The sequence below is a fragment of the Oncorhynchus mykiss genome, chromosome 18, assembly GCF_057628025.1.
Source record: "Oncorhynchus mykiss isolate SJ-2025 chromosome 18, ASM5762802v1, whole genome shotgun sequence".
Lineage (NCBI taxonomy): Eukaryota > Metazoa > Chordata > Actinopteri > Salmoniformes > Salmonidae > Oncorhynchus > Oncorhynchus mykiss.
In genome coordinates, this window is record NC_143039.1 from 18,474,498 (window position 1) to 18,492,040 (window position 17,543).

Sequence of the window (17,543 nt, forward strand, 5' to 3'; positions counted from 1 at the left end):
CTATCCCTGCGTGCATAAAATCCATAGCATTGCTTATGCCTTTTCACTGTCATTATGGCACACAAGAAAATACACAGTACAATTGCAATATCGTATTTGCAATGCACAGGTGGCAGCATTACAAGGTGGCAGTTGAAGATGAATAGTGTTTTATAAATGAATAGTCAGTAAATATGATAGTTGATTGTTTAACTCGTTATTTACTGCACATCAACATATTACCTCACACGGTCCTCATCACTGCTCGAAGTAACCAAAAAAGGCCTGTAATGCGGACTCCTTCACACCAGGTGGCCACACTGACGTTGTAAAGTCCATTCAACGTGTTTGTCAGTGAAGCGATCAAGAACATTATAAACATCAACCGTCTGCAGTGGTATGTCCTTTTAATCGACTGACTTTTAACATTCGGCCTTTTTTGTGTGTATTTAGCGCAAAGGCATGTGTTTCAAAATATTAGCTAATATTGTAGCTATAGCTAGCTGCACTATCACACATGCTAATTTCAATGGCGACTGAGCACATGATATTGAGCTAGCGTAGCATGCTAGCGCTAGTTAGCATAGCTAGCAAGTTTGGGGGCGTGTTGCACGAATCTCTTCCAAAGCAGTGTCTCTAACTATTATATTTGATTTAGTTAGATAGCGAGATACATTGCATATTTTTGTTGCACCCTCTACCAAGGAGTTGTTGAAATTAATGTAATTATATCTGTTGCGAGAGCCAGACCGAGAGTGGTCTCAACATCGTGTGTCCCCATCCCACCTCTCTCGCAGATTCCTTCTCGTTTGACCAAAAAACTTGAGTTTTAGTGGGAGCGGAGGGGAGTTGGAAGAAAATGGACCAGAGAGCTTGGAAGAACCCATACGCAGACTATGATGGGAACCCTGCATCTGTGCAAGAACTATTTGATTCACAAGGAAAGGTATGAAGCTAACATTAGCTAGCCGAAGTTAAAGCTAGCTAGGCCTGGTAAGCAAACGGTCATACATAGCCTACATGTCATGAGCCTTTTTATGGTAAATGCATCAGGTAACTGAAATATGCAACATTCAAAGGACTTCAAAGCCAGGACTACTGATAAAGATCTAATACAATAAAATCCAATATGTTCTGTCATGGTGTTTTCTACAGCTCACAGCAGAGTTTGCAGGGCGGTTGAGCAATGCCATCAGTCAGCTGTTGATGCACATGGAGAATGGGCTCAAGTCTGCTGACCCTAGAGACTGCACTGGCTACACTGGCTGGGCAGGTGAGGAAGAAGAACCCACCATCTTGCTTTTTCTAGGTTTCGACTACATTCTGTCACCTCAAATCACAAGTCTCCTAAACTCTGTCCCCACCTTTCTCTTCCTCGCATCCCTCTTTCCTGTCCCCCTCATCATCTCCCATCCCCTCCCTCCTCTCTGCCCTCTTCCCTGTCCCCTCTCCCCCTCCTCGTCTCCCCCCATCCCCTCCCTCCTCTCTGCCCTCTTCCCTGTCCCCTCCTCGTCTCCCCCATCCCCTCCCTCCTCTCTGCCCTCTTCCCTGTCCCCTCTCCCCCTCCTCGTCTCCCCCCATCCCCTCCCTCCTCTCTGCCCTCTTCCCTGTCCCCTCCTCGTCTCCCCCATCCCCTCCCTCCTCTCTGCCCTCTTCCCTGTCCCCTCTCCCCCTCCTCGTCTCCCCCCATCCCCTCCCTCCTCTCTGCCCTCTTCCCTGTCCCCTCCTCGTCTCCCCCATCCCCTCCCTCTCTCTCTGCCCTCTTCCCTGTCCCCTCTCCCCCTCCTCGTCTCCCCTCTCACTCCCCAGGCATCGCCCTGCTTTACCTGCACCTCCACGGTGTGTTCGGCGAGCCTTCATTCCTGCAGAAGGCTCTGGACTACGTGGGCCACAGCCTGACGTGTCCGACGCGGCGACGTGATGTCACCTTCCTGTGCGGTGACGCCGGGCCCCTGGCCGTGGCTGCAGTGGTCTACCATAGAGTACAGAGGGCACAGGAGTCAGACGAATGCCTCAGCAGGTCAGTACAGGACATGGGCCAGCCATAGACGTGTGTATGTATATCTATATATCTGTTTATATAATGATGTGTTTATATAATGATGTGTTACATACGTCATTGGGGAAGGCTCGCCAGTCTGAGAATTAAGACACTGGTGCTCTGTGTGTCTAGATTTCATTCCACCTAATCGCTAATTTGATCAGTATCTGGATATCATGCCAGTCACTCCTCGCACTTGTGTAGATCTGAGAGGATTTGGTAGGTGTCACAATATGGCAACAGGTCCACCTGATCCTATGGGATAAAGGCTGGATGTTGATTTGGAATGAAGTCCAAACAGTTCATCAGTAAGATGCCATAAGAGATCTGAAGTACCTGAGTGTTCCCCCTTCCCTCCAGGCTGCTGCAGCTCCATCAGTCGGTGGTAATGGGCTCTGGGGCCAGCGGTCTCCCTGATGAGCTGCTCTATGGCAGGATGGGTTACCTCTACGCCCTGACCTTCATCAACCAGCAGTTTGGCCACGACAAGATCCCCATCCAGTACATCCAACAGGTCAGTCGTAGGCTCACGGTTAAGGTTCTTCACAGACACATTGGATATGCATTCAATGTGTTTGACAAGCACTGTCACATTGACCGTGTTCAATAGAAACAGAGTTGGTTGAGTGAGCTACAAGCACTGTTACATTGACCGTGTTCAATAGAAACAGAGTTGGTTGAGTGAGCTACAAGCACTGTTACATTGACCGTGTTCAATAGAAACAGAGTTGGTTGAGTGAGCTACAAGCACTGTTACATTGACCGTGTTCAATAGAAACAGAGTTGGTTGAGTGAGCTACAAGCACTGTTACATTGACCGTGTTCAATAGAAACAGAGTTGGTTGAGTGAGCTACAAGCACTGTTACATTGACCGTGTTCAATAGAAACAGAGTTGGTTGAGTGAGCTACAAGCACTGTTACATTGACCGTGTTCAATAGAAACAGAGTTGGTTGAGTGAGCTACAAGCACTGTTACATTGACCGTGTTCAATAGAAACAGAGTTGGTTGAGTGAGCTACAAGCACTGTTACATTGACCGTGTTCAATAGAAACAGAGTTGGTTGAGTGAGCTACAAGCACTGTTACATTGACCGTGTTCAATAGAAACAGAGTTGGTTGAGTGAGCTACAAGCACTGTTACATTGACCGTGTTCAATAGAAACAGAGTTGGTTGAGTGAGCTACAAGCACTGTTACATTGACCGTGTTCAATAGAAACAGAGTTGGTTGAGTGAGCTACAAGCACTGTTACATTGACCGTGTTCAATAGAAACAGAGTTGGTTGAGTGAGCTACAAGCACTGTTACATTGACCGTGTTCAATAGAAACAGAGTTGGTTGAGTGAGCTACAAGCACTGTTACATTGACCGTGTTCAATAGAAACAGAGTTGGTTGAGTGAGCTACAAGCACTGTTACATTGACCGTGTTCAATAGAAACAGAGTTGGTTGAGTGAGCTACAAGCAGTGTCATCAGAAAGGTGAACGATCATCTAAGTAGGACAATTTTATAATGACATGAAATTGTTACCCTTTTAAACGACTGAAAGGAGCTTAGTCGAGCCACGTACTGTGCTGGCCTGGTAATGCATCCACTGGTGGAGCTGTGCTCTGAAGGACAAAGCCAGGGAGGCCCCCCTTTTTGTAGGCCCACGTTAAAAACATTATTTTTAGGAACTGTCGCCTTCTCAACATACTGTTGAGAGTTATAATATTAGAATACACGATGCAATTTAGATATGTGGTTGTGCATCAGCAGTTCCACTCTTCTCAGTCGTTAACCAGGTTTCCATCAAATTGGCCCCCGATTTTCATGCAAAAAGAAAATGTGCAGATTTTCCCACCATGTGGTGTTTCCACCAATCAGACGTGTGGTGTTTCCACCAATCAGACATGTGGTGTTTCCACTAATCAGACATGTGGTGTTTCCACCAAGCAGACATGTGGTGTTTCCACCAAGCAGACGTGTGGTGTTTCCACCAAGCAGACGTGTGGTGTTTCCACCAAGCAGACGTGTGGTGTTTCCACCAATCAGACGTGTGGTGTTTCCACCAATCAGACGTGTGGTGTTTCCACCAATCAGACGTGTGGTGTTTCCACCAATCAGACGTGTGGTGTTTCCACCAATCAGACGTGTGGTGTTTCCACCAATCAGACGTGTGGTGTTTCCACCAATCAGACGTGTGGTGTTTCCACCAATCAGACGTGTGGTGTTTCCACCAATCAGACGTGTGGTGTTTCCACCAATCAGACGTGTGGTGATTCCACCAATCAGACGTGTGGTGATTCCACCAATCAGACGTGTGGTGATTCCACCAATCAGACGTGGTGTTTCCACCAATCAGACGTGTGGTGTTTCCACCAATCAGACGTGTGGTGTTTCCACCAATCAGACGTGTGGTGTTTCCACCAATCAGACGTGTGGTGTTTCCACCAATCAGACGTGTGGTGTTTCCACCAATCAGACGTGTGGTGTTTCCAGGTAACCAGAATAAGACTCTATGTTTATTCGAAAGGAGCAAAACCCTGTGAAGTTCATCATTATTTAATCTGTAGTCTAATAAACTGCATGGTTTCCCGAGTCCTAGTGGGAGGACCACACACCCATATCATTGTGTGACTCCCAAGTTTACTTCCATGTGATGGTTGTAATATCAGTATTTGCTCATAAGAGCGTTTTCACCGCCATTTCTCGCATAATACATTTAACCGACTGAAAAAGATCGAACGAACAAATCATTTGTGTGTGTTTATAAAGTTGTAATAAATCTTTGTATTTCTATCAATAAAACATGTATACTGTATGAGTAGGTAGGACTACTATAAGCTATAGAGAATTAACACAGGTCTCATCAGCCATTAGTCTATAGAGAATTAACACAGGTCTCATCAGCCATTAGGCTATAGAGAATTAACACAGGTCTCATCAGCCATTAGTCTATAGAGAATTAACACAGGTCTCTTCAGCCATTAGTCTATAGAGAATTAACACAGGTCTCATCAGCCATTAGTCTATAGAGAATTAACACAGGTCTCATCAGCCATTAGGCTATAGAGAATTAACACAGGTCTCATCAGCCATTAGTCTATAGAGAATTAACACAGGTCTCATCAGCCATTAGTCTATAGAGAATTAACACAGGTCTCATCAGCCATTAGTCTATAGAGAATTAACACAGGTCTCATCAGCCATTAGTCTATAGAGAATTAACACAGGTCTCATCAGCCATTAGTCTATAGAGAATTAACACAGGTCTCATCAGCCATTAGGCTATAGAGAATTAACACAGGTCTCTTCAGCCATTAAGCTATAGAGAATTAACACAGGTCTCATCAGCCATTATACTATAGAGAATTAACACAGGTCTCATCAGCCATCTCTCAAGCCCACGTGCTGGTGACTAGCCAGCTAATCTTTATATTTCAAGTTTAGCCAACATGGATCTATTTGTTGGCTAACAAGGTAGAACAGTTGAATTGTTATGAACACACCCTTCTGTCTGCAACTGTTATGAACACACCCTTCTGTCTGTCTGCAACTATTATGAACACACCCTTCTGTCTGTCTGCAACTGTTATGAACACACCCTTCTGTCTGTCTGCAACTGTTATGAACACACCCTTCTGTCTGTCTGCAACTGTTATGAACACACCCTTCTGTCTGTCTGCAACTGTTATGAACACACCCTTCTGTCTGTCTGCAACTGTTATGAACACACCCTTCTGTCTGTCTGCAACTGTTTGAGCAGCATGTCAGCCTGTCCACTTGGTTCAGATGTTCAAATCAAGTGAACTACCATATTTCTCAGAATGAGAATGTGTTGCCAATTCCTTATTTAACTGTTTTATGCTTATTGCACATTTATGAAATAGACTAGACATTGCGTATACTAGTCTTTGGCTAAAATGTAGGGGGGAGTAAAATGTATTGCTCAGGAGTGTTCGCGTAACAACATTTTGCATAAGGCTCCCAAGGCTAAGGGCGGGTCTGACTGCATGTGTGGATGTGGGTAAGCTGACCCATGAGCCACTGCAGCCCCTCGTTATGAGTTCAGATGCCCATCCCCGGACAAAACCATTATATAATATCAGCGCCAGTAAGGTTCAGGTCGGGCACAGTGAAAAGCATGAATTATCTTATCCCGTTGATATATGTTGTGTACATCCACCCTACAGTCATCCACCCTACAGATTTTCAGAAGCAATACAACCACTCTATTGGGAGGGTTCTGACTGAGTTGTGGTGGGTTTTGACCCTGGTCTCTCTCCCTCTGATCTGAGGCTGTGTTGATATCAGGGATGTGTGTTTTGACCCTGGTCTCTCTCCCTCTGATCTGAGGCTGTGTTGATATCAGGGATGTGTGTTTTGACCCTGGTCTCTCTCCCTCTAATCTGAGGCTGTGTTGATATCAGGGATGTGTGTTTTGACCCTGGTCTCTCTCCCACAGATCCAGGGATGTGTGTTTTGACCCTGGTCTCTCTCCCACAGATCCAGAGATGTGTGTTTTGACCCTGGTCTCTCTCCCACAGATCTGTGAGGCTGTGTTAATATCGGGGGAGGGCCAGTCTCAGAGGTTCCGTTGTCAGGACCAGAGCCCTCTGATGTACGAGTGGTACCAAGAACAGTATGTAGGCCCCGCCCACGGCCTGGCAGGCATCTACTACTTCCTCATGCAGGTAATAAAGCTAGAGCCGATTGGTTCGAACTTCCCTTTATTCCCATGCAGGTAAAGCTGATAGGTTGAAATGCCCATTTATGCAGGATTCTGAATCTAAAGAAAACGCCTTCATACAGTGGCAAGAGAAGTATGTGAACCTTTTGGAAATACCTGGATTTCTGAATACATTGGTCAATTTATTTTTGATCTGATCTTCATCTAGGTCACAACAATAGACAGTCTGCTTAAACTAATAACACACAATTAAACATGTTCATGTCTTTATTGAACACACTGTGTAAACATTCACAGTGCAGGGTGGGGAAAGTATGTGAACCCTTGGATTTAATATCTGTTTGACCCTCCTTTGGCAGCAATAACCTCAACCAAACGTTTTCTGTAGTTGCAGATCAGACCTGCATAACAGTCAGGAGGAATTTTGGACCATTCCTCTTTACAAAACTGTTTCAGTTCAGCAATATTCTTGGGATGTCTGGTGTGAACCGCTCTCGGGGTTATGCCACAGCATCTCAATTGGGTTGAGGTCAGGACTCTGACTGGGCCTCTCCAGAAGGAGTATTTTCTTCTGTTGAAGCCATTCTGTTGTTGATTTACTTCTGTCTTTTGGGTTGTTGTTCTGTTGCATCACCCAACTTCTGTTGAACTTTAATTTCAGTGGACATTATCCTGCAAAATATCTTGATAAACTTGAATTCGTTTTTCCGTCAATGATCGCAAGCTGTCCAGGCCCTGAGGCAGAAAAGCAGCCCCAAACCACGATGCTCCCTCCACCATACTTTACAGTTGGGTTGAGGTTTTAATGTTGGTGTGCTGTGCCTGTTTTTCTCCACACATAGTGTTGTGTGTTCCTTCCAAACAACTCAACTGTAGTTTCATCTGTCAGAGAATATTTTGCCAGTAGCGCTGTGGAACATCCAGATGCTATTTTGCAAACTTCAAACTTTTTTTTTGACAGCAGTGTCTTCCGTGGTGTCCTCCCATGAACACCTTTCTTGTTCAATGTTTTACGTATCGTAGACTCGTCAACAGAGATGTCAGCATGTTCAAATCAAAGTATTTGTCGCGTGTGCTGAATACAACAGGTGTAGTAGACCTTACAGTGAAATGCTGAAAACAACAGGTGTAGTAGACCTTACAGTGAAATGCTAAATACAACAGGTGTAGTAGACCTTACAGTGAAATGCTGAATACAACAGGTGTAGTAGACCTAACAGTGAAATGCCGAATACAACAGGTGTAGTAGACCTTACAGTGAAATGCTGAATACAACAGGTGTAGTAGACCTTACAGTGAAATGCTGAATACAACAGGTGTAGTAGACCTTACAGTGAAATGCTGAATACAACAGGTGTAGTAGACCTTACAGTGAAATGCTGAATACAACAGGTGTAGTAGACCTTACAGTGAAATGCTGAATACAACAGGTGTAGTAGACCTAACAGTGAAATGCTGAAAACAACAGGTGTAGTAGACCTTACAGTGAAATGCTGAATACAACAGGTGTAGTAGACCTTACAGTGAAATGCTGAATACAACAGGTGTAGTAGACCTTACAGTGAAATGCTGAAAACAACAGGTGTAGTAGACCTTACAGTGAAATGCCGAATACAACAGGTGTAGTAGACCTTACAGTGAAATGCTGAAAACAACAGGTGTAGTAGACCTTACAGTGAAATGTTTACTTACAGACTCTAACCAATAGTGCAAAAAAGGTATTAGGTGAACAATAGGTAAGTAAGGAAATAAAAACAACAGTAAAAAGACAGGCTATATACAGTAGCGAGGCTATAAAAGTAGTGAGGCTACATACAGACACCGGTTAGTCAGGCTGACTGAGGTAGTATGTACATGTAGATATGGTTAAACTGACTATGCATATATGATGAACAGAGTAGCAGTAGGGTAAAAGAGGGGTTGGCGGGTGGTGGGACACAATGCAGATAGCCCGGTTAGCCAATGTGTGGGAGCACTGGTTGGTCGGCCCAATTGAGGTAGTATGTACATGAATGTATAGTTAAGGTGACTATGCATATAAGATAAACAGAGAGTAGCAGGAGCGTAAGAGGAGTTTGGGGGGGCACACAGTGCAAATAGTCCGGGAAGCCATTTGGTTACCTGTTCAGGAGTCTTATGGCTTGGGGGTAAAAACTGTTGAGAAGCCTTTTTGACAGCGATGCAACCAGTTTGTGCAACTGTAGAACCTTTTTGAGGATCTCGGTACCCATGACAAATCATTTTAGTCTCCTGAGGGGGAATAGGCTTCGTCGTTCCCTCTTCACAACTCTCTTGGTGTGTTTGGACCATTCTAGTTTGTTGTTGCTCTGGACACCAAGGAACTTGAAGCTCTCAACCTGAGAGATTTCTGTAAGTCTTTAGCTGACACTCTAGGATTCTTCTTAACCTCATTGAACATTCTGCTCTGTGCTCTTGCAGTCATCTTTGCAGGACTGCCACTCCTAGGGAGAGAAGCCACAGTGCTGAACTTTCTCCATTTATAGACAATTTGTCTTACTGTGGACTGATGAACATCAAGGCTTTTATGCAAGTCAACAATTCTTAATCTTAGGTCTTCTGGGATCCATTTTGTTCAAGGCATGGTTCACATCAGGCAATGCTTCTTGTGAATAGGAAACTCACATTTTGTGAGTGTTTTTTATGGGGCAGGGCAGGTCTAACCAACATCTCCAATCTCGTCTCATTGATTAGACTCCAGGTTAGTTGACTCCTGACTCCAATTATCTTTTGGAGAAGTCATTAGCCTGGGGGTTCACATACTTTTTCCATCCTACACTGTGAATGTTTAAATTATGTATTCAATATAGACAAGAAAAATACCATAATTTGTGTGTTATTAGTTTAAGCAGACTGTGTTTGTCTATACTTAGATGAAGATTTATGCAGAAATCCAGGTAATTCCAAAGAGTTCACTTACTTTTTCTTGCCACTGTATGTTAAGTCCTACTCTACCAAGTAGTTGACTAGTTGAATCATACGCTGATACTGGAATAGAGTATGTGAAATTACTGGGAGACTCTGAAGACCAGGTTTGGAAACACTATTATGGGACCTTAAACATAGAGGAATCAGCAACCAGGGTTGGGATCAATTCAGGGAGTAAACTTGCTTTTTCTCATTGATAACAAACCACCAAATGGAAATGACCCCAACGTTTTCATCAACCTACTATGAAGTGTGAGCCATGAAAAATGTCTTCCCTGTTCTGTGCCCTGCAGCCAGGCTATGTGGCGGGGGATGAGAGGGTCCACAGACTGGTGAGGCCCAGCGTGGACCACGTCTGTCGACTCCGCTTTCCCACTGGGAACTACCCGCCCTGCATAGGGGACAACAGGGACCTGCTGGTGCACTGGTGTCATGGAGCCCCAGGCATTATCTACATGCTGCTGCAGGCCTACAAGGTACTGGAAACCTGGGCCCTGTTCAGTAGAGGGTAAACCTTTTAGTGGAACTGGGAGGTGCTCTTTTCTATCTGAACTCATCCAATAAAAACGCAGGTGTTTGCTTTTTTCCCGTTACAAAATGTTTTGATACGGTGTGCCTCTACTCAACACACCCCAGTACTATGTTATGGATAGAATATGTGATGGATAATTACTATGGTACATGCAATCTCAGATGTAATTGGCAGAATAACATCATCGAGGCCGGGGGTCTCTTGGAAAGTAATGGTGGTGAAGTTGTTTATTTGCTGTATTAGCAACCAACCAAAAGGTATAGCTACAATACACTAGGATAATGTCCCTTAAAACATTATCACTTTGCTTTTATTCTCACAATGTGTTTCATGTGTCATACATTTAACATAGAGGGCATTAGTAATCAATCCTTTTGGGTTAGAACTAGACCGAGTTGTTACAGTACTGTCTCAACGTCTCCTAAAGAAAGACATGTTACTTTCCTGTTTGAAACATTTAAAAACATTTAGCCTTACTGAACATGCCCTTGCCCTGTTTTCCCCCTGCAGGTGTTTGGAGTGGGCCAGTACCTGGAAGAGGCTCTACAGTGTGGGGAGGTGGTGTGGCACAGGGGCCTGCTGAAGAAGGGCTACGGCCTGTGTCACGGCGCCGCGGGTAACGCCTACGCCTTCCTGGCCCTCTACAAGCTCACCCATGACCCCAAGCACCTCTACAGGGCCTGTATGGTGAGAGGCAGCCTGAACTTACTGACCTGACGGTGACATCTCCTGACAATGTCCTCACCTGTTACCACAAGCAAGCTCTCATCAATTGATGAGGGTGTGGAGCCTGGAGTTTCCCCTCGTCCGGTCACATGATCAAATAACTTTTTATTTTAAATCAGGAATAACTCCTGTAGGTCCTCACCCTCTACCAGTCTCTGATGGTTTGATGTTTCAACAAACAGACATTTGACGGGGGGGTCTCTACAAGGTTTATCACCCACTAACAGCTTGTCTCGGTAGCTGTTACAAAAAACTTCTCAGAATCCAGAGTTTCCATATAAGATTGAAGGTCACTTTAGCAATACTCTGAACTACACTCAATAATCCTGCTGGCAGCGACCCAAACTTATATTAAACAATATTCAGAGAACCTGAGACGCTTGAGAAGGGAACCGTTGTATGTTTATTGACAACCGCTAAGTGGCTGTCAGCGTGTTGCTATTGACAGCGTGTTGCTATTAGCGCGTGTCTTTGCATCAACAGACCGTGAGGGGGGTGGGGGGGTCCCATGTGTAGTTTAAGCTCTTCCATTTAATCCAATGTACTGTATCGGAACAGACTAGAAGGGCTTTGTGGTCACACAAGTGGGCCATTTAATCCTAGTGGCATCTCAAGTGGCACTGTAAGGCACACAGTAAGAATGGGCTGCTAAAGATGAATTTGTCTTAGGACAGTATTTGTCTTAGGACAGTATTTGTCTTAGGACAGTATTTGTCTTAGGACAGTCTTTCTCTTAGGACAGTATTTGTCAATGGTCTGATACTCATGAAGTTTGACTGTTGTATTGTAAAAAGCTGTGGTCTTGTGTTTTGTGTAGTTTGCAGACTGGTGCATGAACTACGGCAAACATGGCTGCAGGACACCGGACACTCCGTTCTCATTATTTGAAGGTAATGTGAAGCCGTCTAACACACAATATCAAGTGTTTCAATTGGAATGTTTAGCCTAGATCACAGATTTGCTCAATAATTTGACAGGTTTCTATTGGTCAATGAATAGTGGAAAGCTTGAACATGGTTGTGTTCATTATGTATCAAATGGTAGAAAACTGATAAACGGGGAGGGACGACCTGAACACGTTTTCATTTTCCTTTGCAAATGTTTTGCTAAGATGTACGAATACGACCCAATAACTGTTTTAGACGTGAAATGAATGTGTCACTTCCTGTCCACAGGCATGGCTGGAACCATCTACTTCCTGGCAGACCTCCTCCAGCCCCTGAAATCAAAGTTCCCAGCATTTGAGGTGTAAAAGGTATCCCTGCTTACCCCTGGTCTCTTGCCTGCTGCTCTGGAAACTATCATACACATCCAAGCACCTAATCTCTCTCCATCTCTCTCACACACACACCGAGACATTTTAAAGAAACACACACAGGCATATACACCGCAGAGTCACCTCTGCAGGTGATAATCAAGATGACTTTTTCCATCACAACAAAATCTTCCCACAGTCTCTCCTTATTGGCTGAACGAACAGTAATTGTGTGTTGTAGGGAGGGGGACCAGGGACAATCAGTGCAAGGGTGACATTTTGCACGAGCAAATGGCATTGAGCAGTGAGCAAAATAACCATAAGATATCAAATAGATGTGAAGGCAAATTATCCCACGTGAATTCCAAAAACTTCAACTCTCAATTGCATCGCACACATCGCATGCATTGCTCAGTTGACTAAACCCTGGCTAAATTCTTGCCTTCTTATAACACTACTTGTTGAAAAGTTCAAATTAAATCATGCTTTATAATGAGTTTTTTTATCATACAGATTGAGTTTTATGGTATTCTTTGCACAGAGCTGCACCTTTTTTTTTTGCGTGAGGAAAATGTCGCCCCTAGTCTAATATGTGCATGGTGCATGGGGGTTTGAAGTGTTATGCACTGAAACTGGCTCACTATTTTGTGTCTAGACATGGGGCATAAGCAGAGAGAACCACCTCGAGTGGATTGTTCATTTATGGACATCAATTCAATATTTACTTTTCATTCATTTTATGACGCAATGAGACTTCAGTTTGTCTAAGATGAAATTGACTAGGATTTGTTTGCTTGGGCGTCTGGTCAATGGGTCCTCTCAACTCGGGACCATAATTACCCCCTTGGTGACGGGGGTTGGAGCCCTGTCTCCACCTCTCCTGTCGGTCCCTTTTATCTGGCTCTGCTGTCCAGCTGTACTGTCTATGAATCAATAAAAATACCAAGGGGATTTGAGTACCGACCAATCTCCTATTAAAAAAAAATAGTAATAATCTTTGCTCAACATTCATGTTTGTTAATTGTTAATTTTAGATATCACCTTTTTTTTTGAATAACCGGAATAGAAATTCCATGGTGTAGAGGATTTTTCATCTTTGCAGATTGTGGCTGCAATAGAAACTTTGTAGTAAAATGATTATACTGTGTGACAAAGTACTACAGTAAAACTGTAATGACCATGTGGCGCATCATAAGTTGTGTGTGTGTGATGTACGCTTGTAACTCTACTGCTCATCTACGGTTTCTTCACGTTTCCATTGGCTAAATAATAAAACAAGGTATTTTTTACATCTCACCTGTCTGTTACCTTTGGTATTAAACTATTATTCATGGTTCTAGTGTTCTGAATCTGACTGGCTCCTTGTCTCGGCCTGATGTTATAATAACAGAGCAAAGCCACTAGGGGGCAGCGGAGAGTTTGTCCATTTGGAATGGCAGCGTGCGCGTTGAGCGGCAAGAATCGGTGAGTCCATCCGTCCGTCTGCTAAAGCCTCCATTTTACTGTCCCCTTTCCAGACCCTGTCGAGTGGTTCATATCCTCTTTCTGACTTGACCGCTCCGACTTTCTCTATATTTGACTCCGTTCACAAAGGCACCAAAAATGTGGATGTTAAACCACAGGTCTCCTGTGTGCAACAAGACTATTTACCTACTGAGCTTAGGGAGCCAACACAAGGTTCCCCGAACCACCTCCATCACAAGCTGCTCTGTAACCTGCTGTATTGACCAATTGACTTGTGCGGTTATGTAAAGGGGTGTTACAGTATGAGCCTCTAACAGGACACTAATTGGGCTGTAACTGTGGAGCTGTGTGACTACTGAAGTCATTTACCCTGTCCCTAAGGAACTCCACTCCTAACACTCTCTATGCCAGATCAGGCTCCTGTAACCCTGAAGGAGAGGGGGCACAATACGTCAGCTCTTTTTTTAAGCCTGCTCCCTGCCCCTCTTTTACGATGTGTGGCTGACATGGGCTCAAACCTGGGTTTAAATAGTATTTGACTGTTTGCTTTAGCCTGTGGGTGGGTTTGATGGTTGGGCTTGACATTTGGGACTGTTCTATTGGTGCCCTTGAGCCAGGCAAGCTCAATCAACCATAGCTTAATGTGTGAATTGATTTCGAATAGTATTTGAACCCAAGACAACTTGGCTCAGGGTAGAAGGGGCAAATGTCCCAGCAACCAGTGCCCCCCCCCCCCCCCCCTTGAGGAGCTATTCCCTGTCCCCCTCTCTGAGATCGGGACAGGGGGAGGAGGAGATAAGAAACTGAACACCGCAGGAGCGAGGGTAAAAATAGTGCTCATGTGTCCCGGGGCGCGGCCTCTCCAAGCCCCCAGACGTGTCCTACACCACATTACATACAGCAGGAGGGGGAAGGAAAACACTGGCAGTGGGATGGGGATGGAACCACAAGGTCGGGATAAATCAAACCTGGGTTCAAATACTACTTGAAATACATTGTGTTTGCTTTAGCCTGCCTAGAATGCCAGGTGGGCGGGGCTTGAACTACATTGAGCGTTTGCTTTAGCCTGCCTAGAATGCCAGGTGGGCGGGGCTTGAACTACATTGAGCGTTTGCTTTAGCCTGCCTAGAATGCCAGGTGGGCGGAGCTTGCAGATTTGGGACTAATCTGTTGGGCCGTTAAGCTACAGGCATGCTCAATCAAGCACAGGTGATGAATTGATGTAGCGGTGCTTGGTGGCTGGGTATTAACAGGGGATGTTACTAATGATGGCTGTGTTCTTGACCTTGTTGGGGGTCGAGGACAGTGACAGTCACACTGTGGATTCTATAGTCTGACCTACTGACCACTGTGACATAAGGGGCAGATTCCACACAGGCACAACATTTCCAACATGGTTTCTGACAAAAACAACTTGAGACAAAAGTACAGCTGATTGGGCAATAACAAGTGGCCACTGGTTCAATGTAAACTCTGTTTAAGTGCAACACAGTCCCAATTAAATAAGGTAACTATCCTTTTTAAATTGCTTTGGATATCTGGATTCGGTGCAGATCCACCCATTCGTGTCCATCCGAGCCGTTGCACACGCCATAGATCAGTACTCAGCTGTAGGCTATAGCCTTTTCCATGGCATTAATGAATTCTAATACAAAACATTATGTTGTGAGTCATTACTCATTCTTCATGCTGTTGATTTTCCAAGTCTTTTATACACCACACACACACACGGTATAGCTATAATCTGTGTCATCACAAACTGGACTCATACAACCTTTATCTCAATCACAGATTATTCTATTTCTTTGAATCGCTGCCAGGCTGTTATCGACGTTCACAAGCACCATTTCAATAAGGTATCATACAACATGCATCCTATATCATAGAGGTTGAAATGTAGCCTGTCCACTTCTGACAGCCCAGACATGATGTATTTCTCCTGTGTTTAATGGTGTTAGGCCTGTTGACACAGTGGCATATGACTCTCCATCTTGGACCATAGGTAGGATCAACTTATTCAAGGATAAGAATAATTGTTTCTTATAGTAGGCCCACATTGTTTGGTTATTTTAGTCCAAATGTGCATTCCTATTGCGCAACAATGTGTGCTACCCCCCCACACACACACTCCGCAATCCCCTGGTGTCTGGTTTCGATTGAACAGGGTGAAGGAGCTTGGGAGGTGGTTGTTCTATTAGCTTGTGTAGTGATTGTCAGGTGACATTCCTGACATGCCGGCTCATCTTATTTTACGAAAGAGTGCGTCTCCAACTGAGAGAACAATTGAACCAATAAGACAGAAGAATAAAATGTCTTTCTGCTCGTTATTGGTCATTTCATATTACAGTGACCCACACACAAAAATGATTGGCTAACGTCCACCTCTGTCATAATGTATTGGTAAAACATACAACACACAAACTGGATAATGAAAACAAGAACAAGCCTTTACTTTTGCCAACTGTAGCATTGAATACAAGGGAAGCCAGTGATCATTTGGCCTACCTTGATAAAAAGAAAGGTATGAATAGCCAATCAGCCTTGATTAAAAGTATGAATAGCCAATCAGCCTTGATTTAAAAAAAGTATGAATAGCCAATCAGCGTTGAGCTAAACTGAGTGAGCTCAACTGTGAATGGTCCTGACTCACCAAAACAAAGTGTCAAGGGAAGCCAGCTTGGATATGCCATCACTCCTATCACAGAAAAATACCTTGAATTGTTGCATCTCGTTTTGTTGTTGTCCAACGGGGGCCATCTTGCTAAAATGGACCCTTTCCTACATTTGCAATGGGTGGAGATGGGTATTTGGATTTGTGGGTTTACTTAGTTCTCTGCACTGGCCAATGATTATTACAGTGATTTTGATTCAACCATAAAATACATTGTGCCCCTGGACTAAGAATATTGAAGTTTCAATATGTAGCTAGATGTAGAAGGCTAATGTTTAACTAGATAACATTGCCCATGAAAGGAAGTTATTCTAGCGAGCAAGCGTTTTAGCCAGGTAGCCTAAGACAACAACAAATAAAAGCGTGTACTGTTTGACAATCATAGACCGTTTCGTCACCGTGCAAGAGAGAAGGATGGCATTGACCTCTACAAGTAGGGTGAGTCAACATGTTTTTTCTACTTGCACGAACAAACACACACATCAGAACCATGGACAGCCACATATTTAACTTACATTGATTGGACAATTGTTAGTGGTATCTTTTAGTTTTTAGTCACTGTTTTATGCTAAGCACAGGTGATGCTGGAATAGTGGAGGCAGCTCCTGTTTAGTCCGAAAATATGGGAAACATTAACTTTCTTGACCATGCTGTATGTCAGGTAACTAACTATTCAATATGCTTTGTGGACTCCACCGGACAGAGTTGCACTCCGGTTTTGTGATGAAACAGAGGTGTGGTTTAATGTATTCGACTTATTGTCTCGGCCTTTAGACCTAAATATAACGGTGTCAAGACATATGAACTAACAGGTTATAGAGCAAACAACACAATTACTACAACACAGGTTGTAATATGGCAAAAAAAAATTCTGGCTTGGCTTCCCAGGGGATTTTTTTAACCCACGCACATCTACTTATTAGCCTACCACCGAATTCGTGTCAGTTGTTTATGGCCTAATGCAAATAGGTGTGCAGCGTCAATAGGAAAAGGCTAACTTGATTTGTAGGGCACTATGCTTATTACGGCCAAAAAATATCCTGTTAAACGTAGTGCTTCATGACGTACTGTTGCTGCGGACCCAACAGGACCCTGCTTTTCGTTGTGTGTTTTGACTACTCCCCTATACAACCATAAGAGGAGGAAGACTCTCACTGTTTAAAAATAATCACATGAGAAGCTTTCTGCAGTTGTAGGTTCTGCTGGTTCGGCGCATTTTTTAAAATCCGCGCCGGAACACGCAAATCCAGCCCATTTC

At 44.1% G+C, this 17,543-nt stretch overlaps 1 protein-coding gene across 3 annotated transcripts; it reads left to right on the forward strand.

The window, feature by feature from the left end:
• Positions 1-268: 268 nt before the first annotated feature.
• On the forward strand, positions 269-16,040 carry LOC110527090 (glutathione S-transferase LANCL1-like). 3 transcript variants are annotated; one of them, XM_090207507.1, is made up of 11 exons: positions 269-376; positions 777-925; positions 1,135-1,252; positions 1,789-1,999; positions 2,381-2,534; positions 6,549-6,695; positions 9,931-10,113; positions 10,680-10,856; positions 11,713-11,785; positions 12,071-12,150; positions 13,541-16,040. In XM_090207507.1, the coding sequence occupies exons 2-10, from the start codon at positions 839-841 to the stop codon at positions 12,145-12,147; spliced, it is 1,227 nt and encodes a 408-aa protein (XP_090063633.1). In that variant the 5' UTR covers positions 269-376; positions 777-838; the 3' UTR covers positions 12,148-12,150; positions 13,541-16,040. The 3 variants fall into 3 exon arrangements, with proteins under 3 accessions (XP_090063633.1, XP_090063632.1, XP_090063634.1); XM_090207506.1 differs by lacking the exon at positions 13,541-16,040 and having other exon boundaries at positions 12,071-13,446; XM_090207508.1 differs by lacking the exons at positions 269-376; positions 13,541-16,040 and adding an exon at positions 380-439 and having other exon boundaries at positions 12,071-13,446.
• Positions 16,041-17,543: the final 1,503 nt, after the last annotated feature.